Source organism: Papaver somniferum, chromosome 8 (genome assembly GCF_003573695.1).
Source record: "Papaver somniferum cultivar HN1 chromosome 8, ASM357369v1, whole genome shotgun sequence".
In the NCBI taxonomy this organism is placed as follows: domain Eukaryota; kingdom Viridiplantae; phylum Streptophyta; class Magnoliopsida; order Ranunculales; family Papaveraceae; genus Papaver; species Papaver somniferum.
Genome location: NC_039365.1, coordinates 58361294 through 58383865, shown reverse-complemented (window position 1 = coordinate 58383865; position 22572 = coordinate 58361294). Strand labels below are relative to the sequence as shown.

Below are 22572 nucleotides of genomic sequence, written 5' to 3'. Positions count from 1 at the left end.
CCATTAGTCAGTCAAATCAATCGAAAACAAAGATAAACCACAATTATCTAGTTTCCCACCAACGGGTCGTGCTAGAGCTTCTCAATCCCAAATAAGACTTTAAAACGAGCGGCCGTAAGAGATTTCACCTAATTAGATTACTCTCCTCTCCGTTAGGTGGCTACACCAGTAACAAAGACAAAAAAGGAAGTCTGTTGTTACAAAGGATTAGTTTGCTAGAAAGGAAAACTTCGTGTATTTATAGACAAGGAAGTTTGGACACCAAGGAATTTCCAAAACCGAAAATGCTCTAAGGATATTCATAAATGCACAGATTCGGTTTTCATAATTCCTGGAAATGCTCTGTCCAAAAATACAATCGAAATCTCTTGGAAAATCTAAGTAGTAAATGTACATTACTAATTCCATAATTTCCCTACAAAGTTAAATTAATAACCTTAATTAAAAGATTCTTAACTTACTTATGTTTTTGATTCTGGGATTCTCTTCCCTTAGACTTTAAGTAATATCTTTGAACAATTATAGAAATAAACATTCTCAGCACGTGTTCAAAGTTTGTCGACATCTTTACTTTGTAAGTTCTCTTTCACACTTACAACCTTGAAACCGATTTGCCACACTTCCAAACAAGTTTAGAATTGGTTCATCTGACTTTCAAGACCTAGGTGATTGATTAAACCAACATTCAATCACAATCATGGGTTTACGGTTCTACCAAAACAAGTTTCGGTTCTACCTCCATGTGAGTACTACGCATAGTCACACTAGCTTTCCAAAGATTCGGTTGACTAGGTACTAGGATCGGTTCCCCACATATATATGGTATTAAACTTATATGTGTTGCACATGTCCATAGGATCGGTTCCCCTTTCTGCTATAAACCTTGTTGCACCCCATACAAGGATCGGTTCCCTATTGCACTTCACCCCTTAGGTTCGGTTCCCTTTCCCTCACTAGGATCGGTTCCCTACCCCCAACAAGGATCGGTTCCCTTTCCCCAAGGAACATACAATCTGATCATACCAGGTGATTACTTAAGATTGGTTTTACTAATAAAAGTTATACCAATACAAAAGTCATGACTTTGTGAATAGTTCTAGCAAGAACACAACAAGTTGTGAGCGGTTATACTCTATCACACATATTGGTTGTTCATAAGATATGCAATGAATAACAAAACCAATAACTCCTAGCAATTTCCTTTTCGGTCCACAAACAAGTTTATGAACTTACTTCCTTAGAACAAATGTAAACATTGTTCCCTAGGATGAAATCCTCACCTTATACACATACATAATCACAATAGCATTCAAATGATTATGGAGATATCTTATCTACAAAGTTTAATGGTTAAGCAATAAACCTCGTATTGTATTCCTTAATACTATGTCTATCTAGAGTTCAAATATGCTTCGCAGTTATGTTTTCAATATGCACGAATTGAAAGATACGTTAGGGAATGAAAAGGTTCAAGTCAAACATCATTAACCTCAAGTGGAAGGATGATTGTTGTCGTTGTAGCTTCTTGCTTCTTCACATCTTCAAGACTTCGCAATACTTGTAATGTCTCATATCCTAATACTTTCAAGCTAACTTATACGAAGTTTAACTCTAGTACATAATCAAGCGACTCTTAACATGAGTTTTGATTCACTAAAATATGATAACCAAACTAGACATACCAACGCCTGGTGGGTTCAACCGAGCAATGCTCTAACAATCTCCCCCTTTGTAAATTTTAGTGACAAAACTCTTATATCATATGGATAAACAAATTACAAGAATTCATTACACTCCGCTTGATTCTCGATTCAACAGCACAGTAAAACTGCTTACATTCAATCCTTGAAAATGCCGTTGTTGACATTATAATAACAAAGCTAATACTCCCCCTAAGGAATATAGGTAGATATTCAATCCGCACGTCTTTGTTATACCAATCAATATGACATGTTACTCCCCCTTAGTCTGTGCTTTCACTCTTTCGTTAGATATAATATTCAAGCACCAATGTTCTTTTCCTTAGCGATACCAATTAATATAAAATCAATGCCAGTATCACTTGTTTACTCCATATATTTCTCCCCTTTTTTGTCACAAAAATGACAAAGAAACGAAAAAATAAAGGACAACACGAAAAGAATCTTACAAATCTCAGAATAGACTTGCAAACCTGTAGAGTTAGGCACGATGGTTCCACACATCACATTATGATAACCAATATCAAAACCGAAACTACAAGTAGTCTTATTTTTATATGTTACCAAGGAAACAATTGCCCGAAACAATTTTTCCTATTTAGTTTAGCAAACCAAAAACAACTAATCACATTAGTCCCTGTGCTAAACCGATTGTTCAAGAACAACCGCTTAATTCGATAAGACCAAAATAAAGATAAACTCGATTTTTCTCATCAGGTTCTAATTATCCATATACTTAGACCTTTCACTTTCAATCAAACCAAATACTAGGTTAGTTAACTAGCATTTCTTTATTTAGGCATTCGATTAGACTTGAATAACCGAAACCTCACTTCGATAAGACAAACTAAGATCAGAATTAACTTAGTTTCTTATCTGGAATCGAATTGGACTAAACAACTCATCCCGTACACATATTATTTTGTTAAGCCATAAATAATTCATACAAACCAAAATAAATCAACTTGCAAAATTATTCACCTCAACCGGAAGCAATTGAAACAACATAGACATTAAAAGCACCGCAATTGCACCGTAATTTTGTAAGCCTAAACCATTGATACTATACCAAAGCAAAATACCAAAGGTTTTTCTTAACCGGAACCAATTGAATCACACACATCAATTGTACCGAAATTTTGTAAGCCTAAACCATTGAAACTATACAAAAGCAAGCTAACAATAGTTTTTCTTAACCGGAACCAATTGAATCACACACACACATCAATTATACCGAAGTTTTGTAAGCCTAGACAATTGATACCACACAATAAAGCAAGATAACAATAGTTTTTATTAACAAGAATCAATTGAAACACACATCCACACACACATCATGGGATAACTATCAATTGAACCTAAATTTCGTTAAGAAAAAGCAACAAATATATAATGTAAACTCAGGCTTTTCTTAAATAGGAAAAAAATTAACTAACAATATTGTTACCTCAAATTTCGCATCCACTTCTCCAATACGATAGCATATTCGTCCAGGGAGAATTGATATCGAAATATCACCACGTTGTCATCCTTATGTGTAAACAAAAGAATAACAACACACCTCAACCTTTACCAGAGAAAGGTTGAAAACCGGTTTTAACTATTGCAAGCAAAAGTTGAAAACCATTGAAACACATATGCTTTTATGCTAAACCAAAACCGATTCAACATATTGTGACTTTTTCACATACTGTTTCCATTAGAACCCCTCATAATCCTTTGATAAAGCCTACCTACTAATGCTAGAACTTAATCCCGCTAAATCAAAAAGTCACCCAAACCATGAGGGTTCACAATATATGAGATCGAACATTAAGGTGATAAAACCGAAAACATACATCTCATAATTATATATAGTAATAAGATAAAAGCAATTAAGCACAGGCTATGTAAAACGAAAACTATCACAAGAAAAATTACTCAAATCAAATAATTTTATTCATAATAGACCAATACAATCAATGAAAGAAATCACAAATTGATGGCTATTCTATCTTTGCAACCTAGTCCTTCATATCAGAACCGAATGAAGGTGCATTACTACTTTTCAGTTTTTGAATTTCTTCAAGTAGAAAGCCTTTTTCCTTGACCAGAATCTCTTGAAGATGAGAAATCTTCGTGAAGGATTCTGCAAGAGCATGTAATTCTGTCTTCGATTGAACACAAAAGTGTGTCAATGCCTCAATACACTGATCTTTATTCAGACTATTCTCTCTCTCCTTCTTGCTAAGCCAATCTCCCTTTATGATTTTACCCTTAATGTCGAGAGATAAACCAGACTTAGTTTTAAGATGATCTTTCTGATCTTAATCTTCTCCAGAGAAACCATTTGATCCAGACCCATAGTTCGGACAAGGAATGATCAACATGGGAGAAGAGTCTTTTTATATTTTTCATACTACATAAAATATAATATTCCTAAAAATATGAATATATCAAATATCTTCAAATACTAGATATTATTTCCATAATCTACACAAAAGTGCCTTGATTTTTCTTCTTCCTCACTCAAAAATTGGCACACAAGATGAGGAAATAATTCTAACACCGATCAAGTGGCATTAGTATGAGATTTTCTTTCATTATGGAATGTTGAACAACAGAGTGTTCTTGATCTAGTATAGTATGAAAAGATCTCTTATTACCTCGAACCAACGAAGTATCTTGGGATATGCCGAAACTGCGTATGCAACTTTTAGCAATTCTATCAAGATAGTTTTTGCATCTTGTCTTATTTCTCCCTTTATCATTAGATGATTTAATAACATCGGAAGACATGTCCATTTTTAAAATGGGTAAATCACTAATGGTGGAGGAAGGAATAAGATTGACAACTAATGCAACATTAGTTGTTTCCTCATCTTCATAATCATATGACTCATAGGACTCATCTAGAGTTACAACCAATGTCTTGCCTCCAGTGTATTTCTTAAGATTGGGACAGTCTTTAGAAATATGACCAAACCCTTTACACTTGAAGCAGTGCGGCTAATATTCATCATCTTATTCTTGATCCCTTTTTACAGGTACTCGATCATGCGGTCGAGAAGATCGATAAGTATCCTTAACGAATCTCTTGTTTCTTTTCTTCAAGAGATATCAAAAATGTCTAGTAATTAGTTATAATGATTGTTAAATTTCATCATCAGAATTTTCTGCAATCTCTTCTTTCGAATCATCCGACTGTCTATTCCTTTCCATTTGGAATTTTTGCCTTAAAAGCGATTACTTTACTTTGAATAGACTGTGGTTCGTGATCAAATATATTTAACTTACCAACGAGTGTGCTTCATGTGAGAGTTGGAAGATCGTTTGCTTTTATGATTGCATGTTTCTTAGAATCGTATCTTGATGGCAACGATTTGAGAATCTTGCATACTATATCCTTTTCAGAAATAGTCTTTCCTAACGAGAAAGAAGAATTAATTATCTCAGAAAGTTTAATGTGAAACTCCTCAAAGGTGTTTTTGTCATCCATTCGAAGGTTTTCCCACTCGGAAGTGAGGGTTTGAAGTCTAGCTTCTTTCTCTGAAGAATTTCCTTCGAATACGATCTGAAGATTATCCCAAGCTTCTTTCGAAGTTTGACATGTAGACACATGATGTTGTAAGTCACGGCTTAAAGCATGAATAATAGAATTCAAACCATCTGAATTCCGCTTTGCAAGTTCCTTTTCTTTGTTCGAAAACTCTGCTAAACGTTTAAGTTCGGTTTCCGAGTTTTCTCTCTTTGGAAGAGTATAACCATCGACGACTAATAGTCAAGTATTAAAGTCTCGTGATTGAAGAAAAGATCTCATAGCATATTTCCACCATAGATAGTTTGTTCCATCAAATCTTGGCGGTACGTTAATTGAAGTCGATTCATGAGAACTTGAGTTCATTCTTATAGGTTGGATCGCACCAAACACAGATTGTTAGATCTTTTTGTGTTTGCCTGCTCTGATACCAATTGAAAAGGCGAGGGTACCCAAATATACCTCAACCTAAAACTTTTCCTACCTATAAGTCCTTTCTACGGAAGTGATTGTCTATGGACTGAGTCGAGACAATACAACTAATCGGTTCGGACTTCGTGTGATCGTCTATGGATACGAGATCGAGACAATACAACAACGAAGTATGTTTACTTGATATAAAGGTTCGGACTTAACCAAACACAATAGGATTGATTATCAAGTAAATAGGAATCAATGTTTGTGTAATTTACTTTAATTATAACAAAACAATTATAATGCGGAAAATAAAAGTAAATGACGCAGCAAGATTTTGTTAACGAGGAAACCGCAAATGCAGAAAAACCTCGGGACCTAGTCCAGAATTGAATACTCTCAGAATTAAGCCGCTACACAAAATTACACCTAACTTCGTATAATTGAGACCAATTAACTAACTATATAGTTTACCTAGTTCCGTCTGTATTCCCACACCTCTGACTTGTGAATAAGTCACGTACTTGGAACAATCCCTTTGGTTCGTATTCCAAATAGTAAAGGAATAAGAAATCTGTTTGGTATCAACTCTATTCAACCAAGTGATATGAGTCAGGAAAAGTCTCTTCCGTTCATCTTAACATAAACTCCTTCGTCAGGTCTAGATCTATCTTATGTTCAATCACCCAAAGGTAATCGGTTAAGATTAAGCCAACAACACCTTTAATCCGAAGAATCGTGTTGATGCCGATCTACTCAATTAATCAATCCAATCTACCACAAGGATAAAACGATTATTAATTGGATCCTCTTTTCCCAAACAAGTATTGTGCACACCAAAGATTATAAAACCCAAGTCAGATCTTCAATATCTTCTTTGTCTTCAAATCTTCTTAAATCTTCAATAAACACCTGCACACAATCACTTGAATCTCTTGTGATCAATCACGCACAGAACGGAGTCTGTTAATAATGGATTATCACAAGATCGTCTTTAGAACTAACAACAGTCTAAAGATCCCTTTCGAAACTCTGAACTAGTTTGAGTGAATCTTATATCAGAAGAGAAAATTCTCAAGAATAAACAAACTAGGTGCAATCATATTTCAACCACCGTTAGTCAATCAAATCAATCGAAAACAAAGATAAACCGCAATTATCTAGTTTCCCACCAACGGGTCGTGCTAGAGCTTCTCAATCCCAAAGAAGACTTTAGAACGAGCGACAGTAATAGATTTCACTTAATTAGATTACTCTCCTCTCCGCTAGGCGGCTACACCAGTAACAAAGGCAAAAGAGGAAGTCTGTTGTTACGAAGGATTAGTTTGCTAGAAAGGAAAACTTCGTGTATTTATAGACACAGAAGTTTGGACACCAAGGAATTTCCAAAACCGAAAATATTCTCAAGATATTCATAAATGCACAGATTCGGTTTTCATAATTCCTGGAAATGCTCTGTCCAAAAATACAATCGAAATCTCTCGGAAAATCTGATTAGTAAATGCACATTACTAATTCTATAATTTCCCTACAAATTTAAATTAATAACCTTAATTAAAAGATTCTTAACTTACTTATGTTTCGATCCTGGGATTCTCTTCCCTTAGCCTTTAAGGAATATCTTTGAACAATTATAGAAATAAACATTCTCAGCACGTGTTCAAAGTTTGTCGACATCTTTACTTTGTAAGTTCTCTTTCACACTTAAAACCTTGAAACCGATTTTCCACATTTCCAAACAAGTTTACAATTGGTTCATCTGACTTTGAAGAACTATGTGATTGATCAAACGAACATTCAATCACAATCATGGGTTTACGGTTCTACCAAAACAAGTTTCGGTTCTACCTTCATGTGAGTACTACGCATAGTCACACTAGCTTCCCAAAGATTCGGTTGATTATGTATTAAGATCGTTTCCCCACATATACATGGTATCTAACTTATATGTGCTGTACATGTCCACAGGATCGGTTCCCCTTTCTGTTATAAACCTTGATGCACCCCATACAAGGATCGGTTCCCCTCGATGTACTGCATCCCTTACAAGGATCGGTTCCCTTTCCCTTACTAGGATCGTTTCCCTTTCCCCAAGGCATACATAATCCGATCATACCACAGGTGATTACCTAAGATTGGTTTTACTAATAAAAGTTATACCAATACAAAAGTCAGGACTTTGTGAATAGTTCTACCAATAACACAACAAGTTGTGAGCGGTTATACTCTATCACACATATTGGTTGTTCATAAGATATGCAATGAATAAAAAAACCAATAACTCCTGGAAATTTCCTTTTCGATCCACAAACAAGTTTATGAACTTACTTCCTTAGAACACATGTAAACATTGTTCCCTAGGATGAAATCCTCACCTTATACCCATACATAATCACAATAGCATTCAAATGATAATGGCGATGTCTTATCTACAAAGTTTAATGGTTAAGAAATAAACCTCGTATTGTATTCCTTAATACTATGTCTATCTAGAGCTCAAATATACTTCGCAGTTATGTTTTCAATATGCACGACTTGAAAGATACATTAGGGAATGAAACAGTTCAAGTCAAATACCACTAACCTCAAGTGGAAGGATGATTGTTGTCGTTGTAGCTCCTTGCTTCTTCACATCTTCAAGACTTCGCAATACTTGTAATGTCTTATATCCTAATACTTTCAAGCTAACCTATACGAAGTTTAACTCTAGTACATAATCAAGCGACTCTTAAAGCAAGAGCAATGGGTAGTCTTCATTTGAATACTAACTCTTTCATATGAAAGAGGACTCGCCCGAATGAAAGAGTGAAGCCACTATGGTCAAAAAGAAAAAAAGCACTACACGGGAGACAGTCTCCCGTGGGGTAAAAAAAATTGAAACTAGACAGGGGACTATTCTCCGTCAAGAAAAAATAATAATAATAAAGGATAAAAAATCACGAAACCCATGCTCTAATGGTTGCCAAACGGGGATTGAAGAATAAATTCCATCTAGGGTTTCTCTGGTGAAGGCTTGGAAGGAATTACTGCCACAAATACAACTGAATCCTTCTTCTTATTTGGTCATGGGTATCAAATATCACTGGTCATTTTATGAATTACAGGAAGGGTTCGTTTCTGTCTATAGTGATCAACAATTTTGATTATTGTGAATACCTGATTATCAACAATTTTGAAGAATCATAATTGGTCCCATGGTTTAGGATACTAGACTCTAAATCCAGTAACCGAGTGCCAATGCTCCATTGTTTATTTTCTTTATGGCTTTTCTGTGTTTGAAGAATCCACAAACTCCATCTGCTCTTTTGTGTGGAGAATATTATTACACCTTGATGCAATTTCATAAAACCTCCGTGAGAAAGCTACCACATAGAATCTAATAAAGCCAACAACGAAGTTTTTAGCAAATGCTCACCCATAACAGCCACCGGAGTAGAACCAGAAAAATACTCCGCTCTCACATTAATGGCAGTCATTAATGTCCTAGCTTAAGAATTTTGCAAAATATTAAAGTTACTTAAAACAATCAAACGGGGGACAGTCCCCCGTCTAGTATGCACTACCAACCACTCGTTCATCTGAACGAGTGTATGAACGTGTTGAGGGTGAAAGTGTGGTAAAAACTACCCATAGTAACCTATAATTAGACCAAATTGGTAGTTCACTCATTCATTTGAAAGAGTGACACTACCCATGCCTTTGCTCTTAACATGAGTTTTGATTCACTAAAATATGAAAACCAAACTTGACATACCAACACCTAGTGGGTTCAACCGATCAATGATCTAACATAAAGGTTTTATGGGTACACCTCTTGTAAACCCTCCCGAGACTATAACTCGGCCACTAGGGCCACCTAGGGGTTTAAAGGCTTGTTGCACATGCTGAGTGCAATCACGATGCCTGCGACAATGAGTTAGGATTTTGTTTTATATTTCCCCGGGGACTAGATTGATTCTTGGAATTTGGTCTTTGGTACCATCCAAATAATCTCTTTGTAATTAGGTTCACGGACTTGGTTCTGTAAACATTCTAATTGTAAGAGTTAAAGAGACATAAGCTCGCTATATAATTCCTTGATTGAGTTTCATTAAGTTAAACTCTCGGAATTTTATTGGTTTTAGTGCATACATATTTCCTAAGAAAAAGTTGGTGGTGTAGTTTGGTATCTCCGTGTTTTCAATTGGTATCAAAACAGGAAAACACGTTAAGACCTAACAAGTATGTATTTGAAGCAATATGACTATATTAGGGGTGCACATATCCTACCCATATTCGTATTTCTACCCTACCCGCCACTATTTTACCCAGTATCCTATCCTACCCGCCATTTGATTGGTAGGGTAACGGTTAGAGATTTCTTACCCGCCGTTAAACGGGTAAGGTGACAGGTAAAACTCGAAATTATCCTAACCTACCCGCCTAATATTGAAAAGACAAAGTAACCCTTATATTGTTTTTTTCTCCTTCCATTTTTTTTTCGTTATTTTAAAACATATCAGGGGTAAAATAAAAACTTGCATTTTTCTCAACCTATCTCTTTTCTCTTCTTTCTTCTTCACCTCAAATCGAATCGAACACATAAACCCATCTCCTTCCCAGTTCTAACCCTAGACCTTAATCTTCTCGAATTCATGTTCATCTTTCAAGGTCTCCGTTCAAACCCTTTACTCAGTTGCTTCGTTTAAACCCTCATAGTCTAATTCCAGCAAATCTGATGGAGAAGTTTTGAATTAACGTCCAATCTTAGGTAAGCCCATAATAATCATAGTCTAATTCCGGCAAATCATTATTTTGTAATAATCTGAATGGGTTTTTCTTTTTATATCTGGAGTATGTTGTATTGCTTGGTGGTTTCATTTGTGTTTGAAGAAATTATTTGAAAGCAGTTGAGTAATATGATTGCCACTATGAGAAATTAACATGCATGTTAACTGATTGATGAAATTTATCATAGGAATTTAGTTTGTTCCACATGGAGGACGAGTTTCAATGGGATTCTCTTAGAAACTTTGATATATTATTGGCTTTGTTGTTTTTTCGTTCTAAATTGGACAACTTAAGTGTAATACGTGTTACTTGTTTAACATCCCGAGTAAGAATTGAAGCTCTAGTATTGGTACTTGATAGTTACAAGATTCAGGCAAAGTTTTCACTGCGTTCCTATTGGGTTTTACTTTGAGATACTTGTTATTCTTCTGGATCTTGGAACATGGTTACTTGGGAATTTCATGACCCGTGAATGATGAATTCATGATAGATGATTCAAGTTTTCAATTTGATTTGCATTGTTCTTTTGGTAAAGTTGATGATTCTTTGTGGGGAATAACATGCTAGTGATTGTTGGATCTCACAAGCCAAGTGATAAGGCGCCTACAGCAGTAAAGATTCTTTGTTGAGGTATACTGCAAGACCTTAATTTTTCTGTCTATTAAAATTGTAATTGTTACCCTCTAAGTCGAAATGGCTTAGTCATCTTGCATAAGCCATTCACATTGTTAACCCATGCTCTATCTAGGTTATGTTGCATTTGAATGCATTTAATTTTGTGTATGTTGCTTAGATTTTTGTTGTTACAATAACATCTGCTTGTGTATGCGTTTCTGGATACATGATTGACCTTCGACTAAGGTTCACACAGCTCCTGGTGGTGGATCTTGCTACTTTGTAGAGGATGACAAGTAGTGATGTAGAGGATGAAAAGGAAATTGAATGGGATTAAGGTGGTTTAAATTGTTGTTTGTTTCATCTGCTGATTTGGATTGGTTTTGCCCTTCATGTCTGAATCTCTTTGTTTTCTAGCTTGTGAACATGCATAACATTCTCTGGTTCATATTTGAGTTGCTTGTAAAAAAAATTCTACGGTAGTAAGTGTTTATCAAAGTGATTGGCCAGTTTGCTTAATTTTTTTGAATGTAAGATCTGATCGATATATTCTTTAAATGTGATATCTTGGTATACAGGGGGATTACTTTCAGATGTTAGCTCTATTATTAGAGAAACCTACTGAAACTATTGGCCCGACATGGTTTGCGACTACTTTTATGCTGGCATAATATTTTGGTGTAATTTGGACCAGTTTTTGCTGAAAATGTATTGACTTACAGTTCCGTAATGTTTATTTTTCAGGTACTTATTAACTATATCAGTCTCCTGTTTGAACTCATCTAATCACTCTTCATCAAGTTGCAACCATTCCGCATCAAATGATGGAGGTACTAAGTGCACCAGAAATGTGATGATGGATGGTTTGTCGCGCTTGGGGTTAGCTTAGATAGTTAAGGTTGCCTCACACCCAGTAGGTCAGTAAGGAAAAGTCAAGACACCTCACCAACTATTGTCCAATTTAGTCGGCAGCTACAAACGTTATGCTGTGATGTATGTTATTAAGTACTGTCATGTTATGTTTTTATTGAGCATATATCAGTTTGGAGGAATTAAGAGCTAGCTGCTGCTGCTTTTGTGTACCTGTGCATCAAAACACAAAATCTAAGAATTTAAATTTTTACATTTTTGGTTGGTGACAGAACAGGCAAAAAAAAGGAGGGAAAAAAAAAAAGTTATACCCGCCACCCTACCCGACCCGACCCGCCATTTGGTGGGTTGGGTAGGATCTTATCCGTTTATTGGCGGGTAGGGTGGCGGGTACATTTTTTCTTACCCGCCATTCAGCGGGTAGGGTGGCGAAATGGACATATCCCGCCCGTTGTGCAGCCCTAGCTCTAGTAGTATCAGCATGAATACTTGCATAACAATTTGCTTCTACTCTTCTGATAGGGAGTGTTTGGAGTGCTGAGCATTCCTTTTGTTCTGGTTTCTTCGGTTGGAATTCTGCTCAAAGAACAGTATGTTCCCAATTTCGCCTACAAACAGGTAATAGTGGTCCCTTCATTTTGTTCCTTAAGAACTAAAAGCAGATTTATAAACGTCTGCATTTCATTTACAACCCTGATATATCAGGTATACCAGAAATTCATCGACGCCAGTAAAGCTACTTTTACAACATTAAAATGCGGGGATGTGTGGAGACCATGTCTTTATATGTACTTATCTTTTGCACTAAGCTTGAACATCCATGAAGGAATGTTCTATTGGATTACAGACCCAAAAGCTGGACCGGCGTTGTCGGAGGTACTTTTTAGTCTAATTCTAAGCTCACTGCCGATATGGCAGAAGAGCAATTATGATTTATTCTTGCTTTCATAACTATACTATTCATGTTTACTGCAGGAAAGTGTTGGATTAATGTTTTCGTTTGGCTCAATAGGTTCCCTTCTTGGTTTGTTACTATACCAGAAAGTTCTCAAGGATTACCCATATCGTGGTGTACTTTTTTGGGCTCAATTGCTTCATGGTATCATTGGAATGCTGGATTTGATATTGGTATTGCGGTTGAACTTGAAACTGGGTGTGCCAGATAAATACTTTGTTGTGTTGGACGAAATTGTATCTAAATGTACTGGCCGTATAAAACGAATGCCTCTTCTTGTGATAAGTTCCAAGCTATGCCCCCCCGGTATCGAAGGCACTTTCTTTGCTTTGCTGATGTCTATCGACAATTTTGGTTCCCTCACATCATCATGGGGAGGAGGACTCCTACTTCATGTCTTAAACGACCCGGTCGAAGTTTACTAACTTGTGGCTTGCAATCTTAGTACGCAACATAGTAAGATTACTTCCATTGGCTCTGCTATTTTTGGTGCCCAGAAGTGATCCCTCCTCGTCAATTCTACCAGCCAAAATTACCAAAGCAAAAGAAGATGAAGACGTTGACAAAGCTGGCAATATTGAACTTGTTTTCTTGATAGGCAGCACGCGGTGAACCGAGAGTAGAAACCTGCAGTTGGCATGTATGGTTCAGCGAACATACCATTTGGTAATTTACTTGATTCTTACAAAGAAAACAAAAAACTTTTTTTCTTTATCTTATTGCTATTCAACTTTATTTCTTCTTTTGTTTTAAAAAATCCAATTTTCTCAAAGGTTGTAAATTATAAATTGGTTTGGAAAAAGATTGAAACTCAATTTGATCACAAATTCATTAAACATTATATATTCCTGTATTCGTTTAATAAAATGCTTAGTCAGTTTAGTCTTTAGTATGCTTGTCATTATCTGTATCATGGCTAGCATGCTCTGTCCTTTTTTTACCCGTCAGATTTTGAAAGTTGTCGTTCTTGTTCTTGTTAAAGGGGAGACGGAAACCGCGTGGTTCTCTTTGTATTAAGAAATGCCAATCTCATTCTCAGTTGCTATAAAGAAGATCTTGTGTATTCAGGGTTCGCGCAGACGTATATTGGTGCCTTCTGAGCTGGGATTTGCATAGAGATGGTCGTAATGGGTGTCAAAGAACTCAGGTACTGTAACTGGTCATGATTTTTAAGATCATCAGCACAAATGATTTTTAGTACTTAGTTCTTGGAAGATGATAGCAACAACATCGACTAAATGCACAATATAGACAACTATCCTAGCTTAACACTTGAACACCTCTCTCTCTCTCTCTCTTTGCTGCAGGGAAGTAGTTTTAAAAACAAAATAGATCACCAAATTCGTTGGTCAAATTCTAGCTATACATCTTCTTTCCCTTCCCAGATCAGGTGACGGAACTCCTTCACTAGAGAAACAGTGTACTTCGCTTACAAGTATGTTTATGTCCATACTATAATCTCATTATTATCTCTCTCTTTCTCTAGGTATAACTGCAAGCCTCTTCTGCAAACCCCACCTTAGATTTCTTAGTATCATAAACAATCCTTAGATTCCTCTGCTGAAAGTTTCCAGTTATCCCAACTTCATCTTCTGATGATAGACTAGCAAGAGCTAAACAAACTTGAGAAGCATCATCTTTAGCAAAATAAAACATACCTAGCACATCCACGTTTACGTTGACAGTATCTTCAAAATGCAAATTCAGTGTAGGAATGTTCACATTTTCATACGCTGACAAGTTAAAACAAGTATCTAATATTGAGTAACTTGGTGCCGTTGGATACCCCGAGAACTGTTTAAGGAACTCAGTTTTTAGAGTATTGTAAACTGATGGAACAAGTCTTGAAATCACAGTTCCTGAATCAATTAAGGTTCTACCTGTAGCAAACCCAGGAGCCTGTATAGCCACCCCTCCAATGCTAAAACTAGTAAGGTTTAGAAAATAAAAAGTAGAGGGTTCTGGGTTTGAGATCATTTTAGTGTAAGAAATAGGTGTGGAATTCTTGTACACAGAAGCATCCCAGCCGAAAGTTAAAGAACCCGAAGAATCAACCTCAGTTGAAGGCAAACAGTAAGAGAAAACACCATCGAACTTTTTGGAAGTTTGAGAAATTAGTGAGAGATTGCTTCTTCCTAGACCCAGTATACCAGAAGCTCCTCCGAATAGTCCTTTATTGTTTCTTCCACATCCGAAGACAAAATCTTTCACATAAGTTTTACCGACATAGAGTCGTTCTCGTCCTAGTTCACCACGAGTATAGGATCCATCACCATAGTTTACTACATAATTGCAGCTATTTTTTTGATCGGCACCACAGACTCCTGCAAACCCAGTTGCACCTTCAAGAGACTGGCAACTGGATGAATTGCGTGCAACAGATTTGTATGAACGGGAGAGGCCTGGATTCAGGATAGGGTCTTGCTGGCTGTAACATAATTTGCAAGGTTCGCATTGAACCCATGTAAGATCGCTTCCTGTATCCACAAGTACCGTCATATTCCTTTTACCCAATTGAAGTGTAATAATGTAGTTCAGAGTTAAAAGTTTAACTCCAGAATACAATGGGATTTCGTCTTTTGTGCTGTAAACCATTTTGCCAGGAACTTGTTTCTTTATTTTTGCTTGCAGATAATGCACCCTACTCTATATACTCCACAATAGTGTAGGGTGCAAGGATGAGGTATCTTTAAATAGAGAAAGACCCCAACGTCTAGTTTTTTCGAAAAATAATGAAATAATTTGGCACAATCGATCTTCTCGAATGTCCATATAAACCGATTATGTTTCCATGCCCAAAAGAATCGGTCTTTGTATATGGCAACATAAACCGATTGTGCCTGAAAATTAACAAAAAAATAAAACTTTCCGCCAACTATAATCGGTTTATATATTTGCACATGTAATCTGATTCAACCTAGAAAAGGATACAGAAAAAATGATATTTATGAGTCATTAAGAATCAGATTATACTGACACCCACATAAACCGACTCCACGTTAGAGCCTTAGTAATCGGTTTATAGATGCAATCGTCAGATTGTGTGTCTTTATTTGCAAAACAAAGTATGAGCCTGTATAAACTTGTTCTGCCATTTTCATACATAATAATCCAAACCATAAAGATAATAATCCAAACTTAAAACGTAATTATCCAAACTTAAAACATAAAACATAATTATCCAAAACAAGAACCATAATTATCCAAACATAATTTAATAATTCAAACTTAAATAGTTATTATAATATAATGCCATCAAGGATCAACAACACCACCGTCATTTTCAGCTGCAACACTAACGATATTGGAAGATGCAACAACATCGCCGCATCGACAGCAACAACTTCAACAACAACGGACATTTTTTCCCAGAGGGTATCATCCTCAGCGTCCGCTGCCGTCCGTGCTGCAATTTTATTCCTCCTCCTTCTGGAAAATATGATGAGCTCAATCAGCTCTTTCATTGAAAGCTGGTCCGCAAGTTTCAACGCCTGATCCAACTTGGTCTCCTTTCCAAAGGTGAACTTGTACATGTTCCTTTCCACGATCTATGGTTTTCTAGCACCATCCTCTTCTCCATGGGGAGGTTAAAGAAGCTCAGATGACTGAAGTCCATATCTATAACAAAAAAAATCAAACAACAGAATTGGTTTATAAAACAATACATGTAATCCGATTCTAACTACAAAAACAAGCAGAAAAATGAAACCCTAAGAATCTGTTTATGTAGTACATATATAAAAGCCGATTGTGAAATGGAATCTGAAGAGACAACTTCACAATCGGTACATTCCCACGTAAATAATAACCGATTGTAAGAGCACATAGATCAAAAAAAAAAATCTACCCAAAACCGGTTTATGCTAATGCACTTATAAACCGATTCTGGTGATGTCTTTTCATATTCTGATTTCTACCCAGAATCGGTCGATGCTAGTCATCCTATAAACCGATTCCTCTGCATGCTCTTCATGGATGAAGAAATTGAAGTTTTAAACATATAAACAATGAAGAAATGCTAATAAAAGAACGGGTTGATGGAGATTTACCTTTTCTTGGTTGGATCGGAGATCGTTGGAGAAGAAGATCATTTTTTTGATTAGGGTTTATGGAATTTGGAACGATTAGATGAGAATATAGTTTTTTTTTTAAGTTTTTATGTTGTTGATTTTTTACTAGAAAATGATAAGGACTAGTATTTATGTGGGTTAGTAGAAGAACAATTTTTGGGGCTAAATTAGTCTTTTTGTCAAGTTTGGCACCCCATAGCCATTTGAAAGGTGGAGAGGAATTTGATAGGCCCAAAACTAGGAAGGTTCTTTTGATGTGGATCCGATATTCCCTCAAGTCAGTTTACAAACTTAACTCCAGAGAAATGTGTTCCACAGAAATGGCCTTCAGCTCGATATAGTGTTTTCGAGAGTGTTTAAGTGTGTACATGCCCACCGTTACTTATAATAGGATTACTAGACCACGATATGTCTTATTGAATGGGTGAATGATCATAAATATGATCAGGAAACAGGTAAGTTAGTAGAATCCGGCTGGTGCAACGTTCTTCCTATCAAAATGGTCTAATATATGTTGCATGTCCTTCAATTGATATAAAATTTGCATACAACTATAATGGAGCCAATTAGAAATATAACTATCCCACCTCCAATTAGGATGCCGGTATGTATGTGAATAACCAAAAGATTTCGTAGATATTGACCAAAACCAAATGATCGATTTTAATTATATCCCATGGTTGGTTGAAATTATCGAAAAATTTATAAGAATCTTAGCTAAACTAACTACCACCATAATATGCTTGATCATGTGCAGTATACATGTTATATCCGTAAGGACACATGATGACGATACTGAAATAGAAAAAAAATCTAGTTAAAATGTCTAAAAACAAAAGTGATGAATACAACATATTTCAGAATCTATCTTCCACTTTTGACGGATGACGATTTCCATCAACGAGTCGTTTCCACCACAAAAACCTAAAAACTAGAAAAACACTAAGAGAAAAACGTAAAGTAAAACAAAAATGAATCTCAAACGCCAAGTACTTCCCGACAGCTACACCAAATTTACCACGTCAAAATATCTCCTACACTTTATACAATAACGAGTAAAGTGGCAAGTAGGGATTTGTCCCCACCAAAAGCAGGTGTCAGTTTCCATGCCATTAAAAAGGGTTGTACAATTAGTATATTAAATTAACCTTAAATTAAACTAAAATATAGTAAAAACGATATAGATAAAGATCGTGATCAAGGGAAGAAAGTATTGGTTAACGATTTCATCTTCCGTCGCTTATCATGCTCCTAAATCGATTTGAATAGAAATCCCACTCTTTCTTCATACCAATAACCCCAAAGCATTCTCACGCGGTGTAGTGCTTCGTTAAGCCTCCATATGTCAACATATACTGCAATCGCTAACATATGAATTCTTTTCCACCAAATAACCTAGTATTTATCACTAAGATATCCAACTTGAGGAAAACATTGGTCTATGTGTGATGAGTTATGTTAGAGCATTGCTCGGTTGAATCCGCCAAGCATTGGTATGTCAAGGTTGGCTGTCATATTTTAGTTTCTACACTCAAAGTCGCTTGATTAGATTACTAGAGTCAACTTATTTTGGTTAGACTAAGAAGTCTAGAAATGTCGAGACATACAATTATTACTCTGAAGACCTGAGGAATCTGAAGACGCATCGACATCAACGAACACATCATCCTTCTAATTGAAGTTTCCATTTATATCTACGTTACTTTAAAGTTGTTTAGATTAAAAACTTAACATGTGAAGTTATATATATATATGAAACTCTAGTATTAGAGACTTTCTCATCTTATTATGACCAAAGTGTCAAGGAAGAATATACAAGTTGTTTCACAACTTATGTATACTGAATTACGAAGTATAACACTTATCTTTTGAACTTCGTAATTGCAACATAGACACTATATTTGAAACTTATTACTAGATTGTGTGATGAACTTAGGATTGATTTCATGCCTAGAAACCATGTTTGATTACATGAGTTTAAGGAAATATACTTACGAAACTTGTTTTGTAGTTGAAAGAAATCAATTGGATTGTTAGTTTGGTTCCTATTGGGGATCTATAGCAGGATCGGTCTCTATTTGGGGATCTATAGCAGAACTGATCCCTACTTATTGAAAATCTATAGTAGAAACGATCCCTATGGCAAAACCGATTTTCGATATCATGTATGTTTTAGGGTTTGTGTGATTTTTGAAGTTTGGTTATGCCGAAATTCTACATATTTTGCTTGAAAATTTGGTTATGTTACTTAAAAACTCGATTCTTCTAAAAGTCTCATGTAAATAATATGTAAATTCAGTTCCATCCAAAATAAGTTAAGAGTAATTGCTGAAATTAAATTGTGTCAGTTCTTTTATTTTTTCATAGTTTATTTATTTTTGCAGGACGTTCCCAAAGATTGGTTGTTGGTGATACTCATAAATGTTGTATACAAATCATTAGTTCGAATCCGCGTAAAATAAACGACATATATAGTTATTTTCGCCAAGATGTTCTTCCTCGATTGCTGATATTACTATTATGTGTTCATAAGTCGCATGTTTAGGTGATTCAATTGCGCTAACATCCTAGGTTATGCGCACTCCTTAGTTATGGCGAACCTTCAAAATGCATTCTAAAAATTGACTGGGACATTTCAAGTTTTATATAATACGACGGTATTGCAACCCATAATTATTATTTATTTATCTTTTTAAAAAGACAATGTAAAACTCTATACTTTTTTTATTTTTTTATTATCTAAAATTTATTAATAATGAGAAAAAAAACCTCATTTTAGAACCCAATAAGTCAATTTTATATTTCAATTTCTTTTTTTAGAATCAATTTTATTCGCTTTTTAGTTTTTGGCTTATAAAGATCCCATTACAATCACAAATCTAAGTAGCTAAAACTCAGTTGGGTTCTTTTTAAATACATTTTAACTGGAAAAGTACAACTGGAAAATCGTTCAAATTTTGTATTTAAAAGCTAAGGGCATGTTATACTTAATGAAAAATGATAAAGCTACCGACTTTTCTCCCGCAAGACACACCAAGAACCCCACCCCTATAATTCCTCCGTGGGTCCCAGGGGATGTGTGTGAGAGTCGGGATTTTGCGGGACAAAATCCTCAGTTGCTCCATCACTCCCCATAATTAATTTGTTAGCATCATATGTTCTAATAATATCTTCTGTGGTGTCTTTTAGTATCTTTGAATGAATATGTAAGCCTTAGTAAAGCTTAAAAGATCTTACGATATTTAACGTTTTCTATTGAGTAATAAACTAAGAGTATATGATAATTTATTTTACTTAGTTTTTTTTTTTATTTGTTTTATTAATAGTGACAATTATTAAAAGAAACAAGAGGTCTTTTACACGTCGGTGGTGGGAAGCCTAGCAACAAGCTGGGCACCAACACCTTTTTGAATAGCAATTCCAATTCTATGAAAAAGAACACCACCTATCTTATGATTCACATCGTGACTTATAAGGCAGTTTCTTAATCTGTTCAGAAATACAATTGTATTATCCCCTAATTCCCCTAAGGTTGAGAAAGCGAGTACGCCAAATCCATAACCATGAGCGATGCTCTTATCGAGGTATTTATTTCGTTTATGAGTGATTGTCATGGAGATTGCATGTCCGGGAGTAAAAATACGAGTGCTAGCACTAGTAAAGGGAGAGACACCTGTGACATCAAAACAAACATCCTTCCCACTTTCCCATTTGAGCACAACAATGTCTGCAGGCTTAAGATCTTTGGATGAGGTAGAGCGTAAGCCTAAGGAAGCTTCTTTTCTGGATGGTACTCCGGATTTATAACATATATCTGAAAAGACATCTCTCACTCCATCATGTCGGTATTTACTCCCCACATCCTTGGCGCAATGGAAGGCATGGTCACCATAGATGTCATTTGGCTTGTTACAACATGAACATAAGGTGTCATCTGTGAAGAGAGGAATACCAAGACGGTATTGCAGTACTGCACGAAATTTCCTGGGACCAATAGATTGACCAAGCTCCGGAAATGGAATTGCCTTGAGAAAGTCCAAAGCATGAGGAATCTGATTGTTGTGCCACAAGAAAAGATCTCGCTCTGTGAAGGAACAGGTTGATGGCAGGTTTGTTGCGACAACACCAAAGTATTTTGCTGCCAATTTGTGCATAAACCGGGGGGGGGGGGGGAGCGGGGGGCAGTGTCATTGATGTTGAAGTCAGAGGGAGAACTGCTAATGGCCTGTGTGTATGCAAGTAGAGCGACGTTGTGGTTGGCACAGGAATCTAAGGCTTCCGTATAGGCTAGGATAGTTCCTTGCAACTGATGCATTTGAATACACGAGGATAGATAACAGTATGAGCCAGCATCTGTCATCGTAATTATGCCAAGACCACCAAGTTTCATGGGCAGGGTTGCAACGTATTGTTGTATAACACCAAAACCAGATCCATCACCAACAATAATCTTCCGTAAGTATTGCATGAGGTGCATATCGAAGTTCGAGGATGCAGGGTGTAAGGCTTGAGTACAAGTCGTCTTTAAAGTGAAATATAGCTTCGAAACGCCACTGCAGTTTCGTAACAATAATAATTCAGCATGTGGATCGTGAAATTTATGGATTTTGGACATCAACAGCACCGTACGATCAACCCTGTGTTGCACCAAAAAATTACTTAAGTCTGGATGATGTATACTAAACCATAATGATTTTGATTCAGTGATAAATTTTGCACCAAAGTATTAGGTTTTTGTAATATTTTTCCATCTTAAAAGTCCTAATTTTTTTTGTCTTAATCAGTTAATAATTCCAATGTAGCTTATCATCTTCTTATAATCCTCACTATTTTTCATCCCATGTACATCATAATTTTTCCTTTTATAATTTACACATGTAATTATCCATATGATTTAGAGTGGTTATATGGGTTTCTTTACGCAGTTCTTCATTGACCATGAAGGATTACTTAGTTTTAATTTTCTTTTGTGGATCTAACTAAAAAAATTGGGATTGTTGATTTTAAAGATTTTCTTTTGTGGTTTTTTTGTATGTGGAGAATACAACGTGAAAATCTCGCGTAGTTGTAGTAGGGGACTGTAGAACTGGTAAATCATGTTTGTAACTACCGATGTTAAAAAAAATGTAATTATATATTCTATTATATATAAGGACTTCATTAGCATTTGAAAAAAAAATTCACATATACATTTTTTGCATAGAGAATGGTCCTAACTATTTTCTTAATATTTAATCTGTCTTTATGATCTTATTTATGATGTAATCCAATAAATGTAAATTCATAAGGAGAGAAGGTTAGAAAACTTAGGATCGTTGGATGTATTTAGCTAGGATGGGATTAGAATGGTCGGATGCAATGTTTGTCTCTGAAAATGTTATCAGACCGTCCAAGACTCAAAAGCCCCTTTTGTTTTGTATTTTAGACTGCTCATCTCAATTTAGGAAAAAATTGAGAGACAAACGTTGATTAGATTCCCTAACCAAACATTGGGAGACAAATATCGCATCCGACCATTTCAATTTCATCCTAGTCAAAGACATCCGACGGATGAAAGAGTTGTAACTTCTTTTCATTATGAGTATACATTCATTAGATTCCCTCATCATTATGATCATAACAAAACATTAAAGGTGACAAAGAAAAAGACCATCATTAAAT

The 22572-nt window shown here is 35.7% G+C and overlaps 1 protein-coding gene, 1 long non-coding RNA gene and 1 pseudogene across 2 annotated transcripts; 2 read left to right on the top strand and 1 right to left on the bottom strand.

The window, feature by feature from the left end:
• Window positions 1–10174: 10174 nt before the first annotated feature.
• LOC113301260 lies at window positions 10175–11581 on the top strand. The gene is made up of 3 exons (XR_003336151.1): window positions 10175–10381; window positions 10969–11031; window positions 11263–11581. It is a non-coding gene; the product is annotated as an uncharacterized LOC113301260 (long non-coding RNA).
• Window positions 11582–11609: 28 nt separating this feature from the next.
• Window positions 11610–13727, top strand: LOC113305582 (annotated as a pseudogene).
• A 101-nt stretch (window positions 13728–13828) lies between these two features.
• Window positions 13829–15615, bottom strand: LOC113301259 (aspartyl protease family protein At5g10770-like). The gene has a single exon (XM_026550015.1). The coding sequence runs from the start codon at window positions 15434–15436 to the stop codon at window positions 14324–14326; it is 1113 nt and encodes a 370-aa protein (XP_026405800.1). The 5' UTR covers window positions 15437–15615; the 3' UTR covers window positions 13829–14323.
• Window positions 15616–22572: the final 6957 nt, after the last annotated feature.

Coding starts and splice junctions, on each gene's coding strand:
- LOC113301259 (XM_026550015.1), bottom strand. CDS start 15,436: ATGGTTTACAGCACAAAAGACGAAATCCCATTGTATTCTGGAGTTAAA.